The 8,219-nt window shown below is 43.9% G+C and overlaps 1 protein-coding gene across 1 annotated transcript; it reads right to left on the reverse strand.

Annotated features, from left to right (window-relative positions):
• Positions 1–6,403: 6,403 nt before the first annotated feature.
• Positions 6,404–7,888, reverse strand: LOC143963915 (olfactory receptor 11L1-like). Its single transcript, XM_077473651.1, has one exon. It carries the CDS (start codon positions 7,872–7,874, stop codon positions 6,894–6,896), a length of 981 nt encoding a protein of 326 aa, XP_077329777.1. The 5' UTR covers positions 7,875–7,888; the 3' UTR covers positions 6,404–6,893.
• Positions 7,889–8,219: the final 331 nt, after the last annotated feature.

The raw sequence follows: 8,219 nt of genomic DNA on the forward strand, positions 1-8,219 counted from the left end.
CAGTCCGCTGAAAACTTGCGCGATGACGTGAACGGCACGTACGACGGGACGAGAAATTCGAAGTCCAATACACTGCAATGCAACCTTCGCCGTGTAAATTCTTTCTGAGCATGCGCGAGACTTAGTTTGTCGAACAAGCCTACACGAGCGGACTGTCCGCTCAAACCAAGTTTCAGCGGACAGTCTTACGGAAATTCCGAAAAACTTTGTTCGTCAGACTGTCCGCTGAAACTGTCCGCTGAAGCCCACACACGAGCGGACTGTCCGCTGAAACACTGTTCAGCGGACAAAGTTGGGCGAACAGTCCGCCCGTGTGTACGCGGCCAAAGTATTTGTCGCATGAAGGCAAAATCCCCAACAGTAACACACAGAATCTAGTCGCATTTAAAGGAAAGAGTAATGTAGCTTATTAGAAAACACTGGAGGGAATAATGCATTCATCAGCCCAGGAACTAAGCACCTTGACTTGACTTTCCAACATGACATTGATCTGAAAGATAAAGCCAATATGGCTCTTCAGTACACAAAAAAAAAATTGAAGGTTATAAAATGGTCATCACATTCTCCTGGCCCACTCACATCAATGATTCGTTTTAGGGAGATCTCAAACATGTAGTTGCAAAGACTGCAAAACATCATTGATGATAAATTTATCACCCAAGGTTAAAAAGCCAAATAGGCCCACCATGAGCTATGAACTATTTCTGCAGCTTAGGCTCTTCCTGCCTACCCTCTGGCCTTGCCTTGAGCTAAGCTACTTTGCACATTTCTAATCCAGAACTAATTCTACACCGTTTTAAAGCCTTAATATGTGGCTGGTATGAAGCTGTAAAGAGTTACTTACTTTTTTCTTAATGTAAATGAATAGTTATCTCCCACAAGCATCTGCCTTCTACATATCTGAGTTATCGAAGATCATTTTATAGTTTCAGACATATGTTAATTGATCCCATGGGATTTCTGTCTTTGGCACTTTGTTGATGTAGTTGTTTATTTACTGCTAATGAGCCACGTGTAAAAGAAGTCTCTGGAGTAGCTACTGATTTATTTATTTTATTTTTATAAGATCATCAAAACACAAACTTCAATATTTCACATGTACAGTATCTCACAAAAGTGAGTACAAAATCAATAAGTGGTGTTGCGCTCCAAATTAATACTGCTACTAAATACAGTAAATAAATACCAACAAATGTGCCTTTGCACAAAGCTAGGAGTAATGTAAATACAAAATATCTACTCACAACTAACTACTTAAAGAGGAAGTAAACCCTGATGAGTTTACTTCCTCTTTCATTCCCTGCAAAGGCAAAGCATAATGGACTACTATGCATCGCATAGTAGCCCATTATGTGTCACTTACCTGACACAGGAGCCAGCGAAGTCACCGCTGTCCCCTGTAGTCCGGCGCATCCATCTTCTCTGTGGGTCTCGCTGCTCCGCCGCTGTCATTCGGCGAAGCCGTCACTCCCGCACATGCGCACAGGAGCCGAGACGCGCGGCATTGCCACGCTCAGTGCGCCTGCGCGCCGCTGTCTACGGCGCATACGCCGTAGACAGCGGTGCCCGTCTTCGGGCAAATATCTCCTAAACAGTATAGGTTTGGGAGATATTTCTTGGACCTACAGGTAAGCCTTAATCTAGGCTTACCTGTAGGTCAAAGTGGTTTGTAAGGGTTTACAACCACTTTACACATGTACACCTTCTAAAGTGCATCAGTGCCTAAAAAGCAATATCCAATAAAGTGCAGTGTAAATAGTTTGATAAAATATATGATCCAAGCATAAGAACATAAAGTGCATCAGTGTAGATAAATAAATAAATAAAGTCCAGTAAAAATTCGATGTGTCTCAATTAGGGATGAGCCGAACACCCCCCGGTTCGGTTCGCACCAGAACTTTCGAACGGACCCCAAATTCGAACGAACTTTAGAACCCCATTGAAGTCTATGGGACTCGAACGTTCGAAATTAAAAGTGCTAATTTTATTGGCTAATATGCAAGATACTGTCCTGAAAAGGGTTTGGGGACCTGGCTCCTGCCCCAGGGGACATGGGTCAATGCATAAAATGTTTTTAAAAATGGCCGTTTTGGCGGGAGCACTGATTTTAATGACGATTAAAGTGAAAAAAAAAGTGAAATATTCCTTTAAATATGGTGCCTGGGGGGTGTCTGTAGTATGCCTGTGAAGTGCCACGTGTTTCCCGTGTTTAGAACAGTCCCTGCACAAAATGACATTAAACGGAAATAACACCATTTAAAACTGCTTGCGGTTTTAATGTTATATCTGGTTCCTGCAATATGGTTGAAAATCATTGAGAAAAATGGCATGGGTAGCCCTCCCTGCCCATTACCAGCCCCATTAGGTCTTGTACGCATATTAAGGGGAACCCTGTACCCATATTAAAAAAAGGAAATGCGTGTGGCCCCCAGGCCCTATATACTCAGAACAGCAGTATACAGGCGGTGCAAACAAGACAGGGACTGTGTAGGTTTGTTGTGTTAAGTTGAATCTGTTTGTAATTTTCAACTGGTACATTTTTAAAGTGTAGCTCCAGTCAAAAAAAACAATTTTTAAGCTTTTTTAAAACATAGGGAAGGGTTATCACCCCTGTATAATTTATTTTGTCGTCCATCTTTTTTCATCTCACTTGCTGTTGTCTCCTTCCGTTTGCTAGTAGGAGATGTTTGTAAATTGGATGTTTGAAAGTAGGGGCCTGCCCTATATGCTCTGCAGAAATGGCGGAACAAGGTGTTGGTTTTGCCACAACATTGTAAGCCCTCAAAGTGACTCTTGGTGGGCGCTGGAGCGCCCTGCTGTGAACGATTATATCAAGAATTGTAATTACATGCCATTGTTGAACAGTGGTAGAAAAATTGACCTTTGGTGGTTGTGGTGCTGGTGCCACAACACTATAAGTCCTCACCGTTACTCTGGGTGGGCACAGGAAGGGGCCCTCCTGTGAAATATTATATCAAGAATTGTAATTACATGTCCCTGTTAAACAGGGGCAGAAAAATTTGGCCTTAGGCACTGCTGCTGGTGCCACCACACTGCAACCTCTGCCATATACTCTAGTTTTATTGCAGGAATTAGCCCTGCTGCAAAGCATTGCATCAAAAATTGTAATTAAACGCCCTGTTAAACAGGGGCAGAAAAATTGGGCCTTAGGCACTGGTTCTGGTGCCACCACACTGCAACCTCTGCCATATACTCTAGTTTTATTGCAGGAATTAGCCCTGCTGCAAAGCATTGCATCAAAAATTGTACTTAAACACCCCTGTTAAACAGGGGCAGAAAAATTGGGCCTTAGGCATCACCCAGAACCAGAAATGTTCTTCCAACATATCAGCGGAGGAGAAAGAGGATAGACAATCAACATAACAGGACAGTCACTCAGCATCAGCATAGGCAGTCTTGAAGGGATGTGATATTTCAAAAAAAATTATTCTGTTACATCAGCTTCAGGTGCTTGGTAGCTATGGGTGATCCAAGACTGATTCATCTTGATGAAGGTCAGTCGATCAACTGATATGGTAGACAGGCGCACCCTGTGATCGGTAACAAAGCTACCAGCAGTACTGAAGGTGCGTTCCGAAAGAACGCTGGATGCAGGACAGGCCAGTAGCTCAATTGCATACTGTGCAAGCTCTCGCCAGTGATCCATCCTCAAGACCCAGTAAGCCAGAGGATTTTCGGTGGGAAAGGTGTCCAAGTCTGACCTTGCCCCTAGGTATTCCTGCACCATGTAAATCAGACGCTGGCGATGGGTGCTGGAACCGATCATACCTTGGGGCTGCGGACTAAAAAATTGTCTGAAAGCATCAGTCAGACGGCCACCTTCTCCACCGCTCCTTCTGACCGATGCCTCAGCAACACGTTGTCCAGGACCAGGAGTTTGTAACCTCCCAGTCTCTGGGAACGCGTTGCACAGACCTTTCTGCACGGCCACCCGGAGATGTCTCATCCTCTGCTCCCTCTGCGATGGCAAGATAAGGTCGGCAACCTTACCCTTGTACTGTGGATCAAGGAGAGTGGCCAGCTAGTAATGGTCCCTCTCCTTGATCCGAAGAATACGAGGATCCTTCCGCAGGCTTTGCAGGATCAGGGAGGCCATGCAGCGTAGGTTAGCTGAGGCATTCGGTCCGGAGTCCTCTGGGTCACTAAGGACAACATGATCCTCAGCTACCTCCTCCCAGCCACGTACAAGTCCACGTGTTTCTTGGGACTGTAAATCATCCCTACAAGACTGCTGCTGCTGCTGCTGATGCTGAGTGCCAGCCTCCACCTCCATGCTGACACAATCATCCTCCTCCTCCTCCTCTTCCTCCTCCTCATCCTCTTCCTGTGTGATGGGTGGCACAGCAGGAACACTGTCTGGATAAAGGGGGCCTTGAAAGGCAAGGAAGTCCTCCTCTTCCTGCCTCTGTTCTGCCTCAAGTGCCCGGTCCATTATTCCACACAGCGTATGCTCCAAGAGGTGGATAAGAGGTACAGTGTCACTGATGCATGCACTGTCACTGCTCACCATCCTTGTGGCCTCCTCAAACGGTGACAGGACAGTGCATGCATCCCTGATCATGCCCCACTGGCGTGGTGAGAAAAAACCGAGCTCCCCTGACCCTGTCCTGGTGCCGTAGTCGCACAGGTACTCATTGATGGCCCTCTGCTGCGTGTGCAGCCGCTGCAGCATGGCCAACGTTGAGTTACACCTGGTGGGCATGTCACATATAAGGCGGTTCTTGGGCAGGTTCAACTCCTTTTGGAGCTCAGCCAGCCGAGCACAGGCATTAAATGATTGGCAGAAATGCACACAGACTTTCCTGGCCTGCTTCAGGACATCCTGTAAGCCTGCCCAAGAACCGCTGCACCACCAGGTTAAGGACGTGAGCTACACAGGGCACATGGGTCAGTTGTCCCTGTCGGAGGGCAGAGAGGAGGTTGGTGCCATTGTCACAAACCAGCATTCCTGGCTTAAGCTGGCGTGGCGTCAACCACCTCTCGGCCTGCCCCTGCAGAGCTGACAAAACATCCGCCCCAGTGTGGCTCCTGTCCCCCAAACAAACCAGCGCAAGCACGGCATGGCATAGTTTTGCCTGCGTACTTGCGTAGCCCCTGGAACGCCTACGAAGCACCGCTGGTTCTGAGGACAGAGCACTGGAAGAGGCCATGGAGGAAGAAGAAGAGGAGGGGGTGGAGGAGAGAGGTGTGTCACAACCAATAATAGCATTTTGGAGGCGTGGTGGCGGAACAACCTCCAACACTACTGCACCTTGTCCTGCATCCTTCCCAGCTGCCAGAAGAGTGACCCAATGGGCCGTGAAAGACAGGTAACGTCCCTGTCCATGCCTGCTGGACCATGAGTCAGCGGTAATATGCACCTTACCGCTGACCGCCCTGTTCAGCGAGGCAAGGACATTGCCTTCCACATGCCGGTAGAGAGCCGGAATCGCCTTCCGTGAGAAAAAGTGGCATTTGGGGACCTGCCACTGAGGAACCGCACATTGTACAAACTCACGGAAGGGGGCCGAGTCTACCAACTGAAAACGGCCCAATCCAGAAACCAGCATGTGTCCACAATTATAATTTGTTCATGGGGGACTCGACTTGAATGGTCAAATGATCTAACCCTACCTTCCCACAAGAAGAACCCACCATCGGTATAAACAATTCTTTATTTATTTTTTCAGTTTGGCCATTTATAATACTTATGTGATTTACCACAAATACCACCGAAACCTTCATATCCTATCTTCATTATCAAAAAGAAAGTATCACCACCCTTTTACACCCTGAAGGCCCACCAGAAAGCATTCGCTCAGATTCAGTGAGCAGACTTCATGAACACCATTTTTCTAAGAAACTCCCAATCAGGTCTCTGTATAGGTGACCATTCCCTCCGTTACCATATTACTCTACATTATTAGTGAAGTATGGTAAACGTAGTTCTCATTTCCTGTCATTTACCTCCAAACCCCTTAGGCCACTGCACTAACCTGTACATACCTCTACCTGCTCCGGAAGGTAGCAGAATGTGTTTCGGGGTGTAGTTGCAAGAATGCATATGCCACGTGAGAGAAATAACCTGTTAATTTGGCAATTTTGTGAAAAAAACCTTCATTTTGCAAAGAATCATGGGAAAAAAAATTACAACTTCAAAATGTCTACTTTCCAAAAAGGGGTAATTTGGGGGTTATTTCTACTTTCCTGGCTTGTTAGTGTCTCAAGAAATTAGCTGTCACTACATAATGTGTGATCAATTTGCAATGATTGCCCCCAAGATTGTAGACTCTATAACCTTCACAAAGACCAAATAATTTACACTTATTTGGGTTATTTTTATCAAAAATATGTAGCAGTATAACTTTTGGCGAAAATCTTTTTTAATTTATAGCGCAAAAAATAAAAAAAACCCAGTGGTGATTAAATACCACCAAAAGAAAGCTCTATTTGTGTGAAAAAAATTGACAAAAAAATCATATGGGTACAGTGTTGCATGACTAATGACTAGTAATTAAAATTGGCCTGGTTAGGAAGGGGGTATAAGTGCCCAGTGGACAAGCAGTTAATGGAAGATTTATTTCATTTCACTCATTCTCCTTTGAATATTCACATATCTCTATGTAGACCAGCCTTTCTCAACCTTTTCAACACAGAGGAACCCTTGAAATAGTTCTCCAGTCTCATAGAACCCCTGCTAAAAATTTGAGATCTGCAACTCGTGATACAATAGTATGATGGTCAGTGGAAAGAATGGTCCTTACACTTGTGGTCATTGGGTAAAATGACCTCCTTACAGATGGTTAAAAAGATCAATGGTGTTAGTGGGAACTTATCGGAGAGGCAGAAACTGCCCAATGCTGAAGGAACCCCTAGCAACCTCTGGAGGAACCCTAGGGTTCCACGGAACTCTGGTTGAAAATCAGTGATCTAGATGATCTCACTGCTATCTTTCTCAACTTTTTATGAACAGCTTGTCTTATCTCCTGGTTCCTCAGGCTATATATGATAGGATTCATCAATGGAGTCACTACAATGTACAATAAAGAACTGTACTTGTTCAGGTTAGGTAACATTTCATTAGATGGAGTCACATAAATAGTGATTAAGGACCCATAATATGCAACCACAGAAGTCAAATGGGCACTACATGTTGAAAAGGATTTTCTTCTGGCAGTAGAAGATGAAATCTTGATAATGATAATAAAAATGTAGATGTATGTCCCGATGATAAAAGCAAGAGCACAGAATGTGGATAAGACAGAGTATGTGAAGTCTAGCCATTGTACGATAGATGTGTCTGATGTGGACAATTGCACAACTGGGCCCAAATCACAAAAGAAGTAATCAATGTCACTAGAGCCACAAAACTGAAACTGAAATATCAAAATAAATTCAATTGAACATAGGCTCCAAGTTATTACCCAGCAACCATAACCCAACAGGAAGCAGATTCTGCGGTCCATAATTAAGATGTAACGTAAAGGATTACAAATAGCTACATATCGATCATAAGACATTACAGCAAGAAGAAAACATTGCACAAACCCAAAGTTGAAATAGAAATACATTTGTGTGATACAGCCAACAACAGACATTTTCCTCTTTGTCCTTATTATTATCTCTGCCATTATTGGTATAACACAAGTTGCTATTAGAGCATCAGCAAAAGCAAGGTGCTGGAGAAAGATGAACATCGGAATTTTGAGATTACTATTGGTTGACACTAGAAGGATAATTGAAAGGTTTCCAATCACTATTGCAATATATAATAGAAGCAGGATAGTGAAGAATAGAAGCTTAAAGTTGTCTAGACCTTGCACTCCAAGAAGATGGATCTCTGAGACTTTTGTTTGATTGCCTTGACACATCATAAATACCAGGAAGTTGACCTGTCAGGTAGGAGAATTAAATATGTAATCATACAGATAATATAAGAAGAAAACACCAAAGAAACAAGTAACAAGATATATTTGCACCTCCATTGTGGCCAGAAAGTCCACTCAAGCTGCCAATAATGTAAATTTTGAGTTATTATTGAATTAAAATCTGCTTCATGCTGTTCAGGTTGTCCACTCCATTTGCTCTCATGGTCTCCATTTTAATTAAAGTGTCCATTTCATACTATATATTGTTTAATGTGTGCTTGAACTGATTTGTTTTCTGCAAGCTGCAAAATGATTTTTTATTAAAGTTTACTTAAAAGGATCACACATTTT

This window comes from Lithobates pipiens, unplaced genomic scaffold, assembly GCF_037356315.1.
Source record: "Lithobates pipiens isolate NorthernLeopardFrog02 unplaced genomic scaffold, aLitPip1_a1.2 Scaffold_8, whole genome shotgun sequence".
Taxonomy (NCBI): Eukaryota; Metazoa; Chordata; class Amphibia; order Anura; family Ranidae; genus Lithobates; species Lithobates pipiens.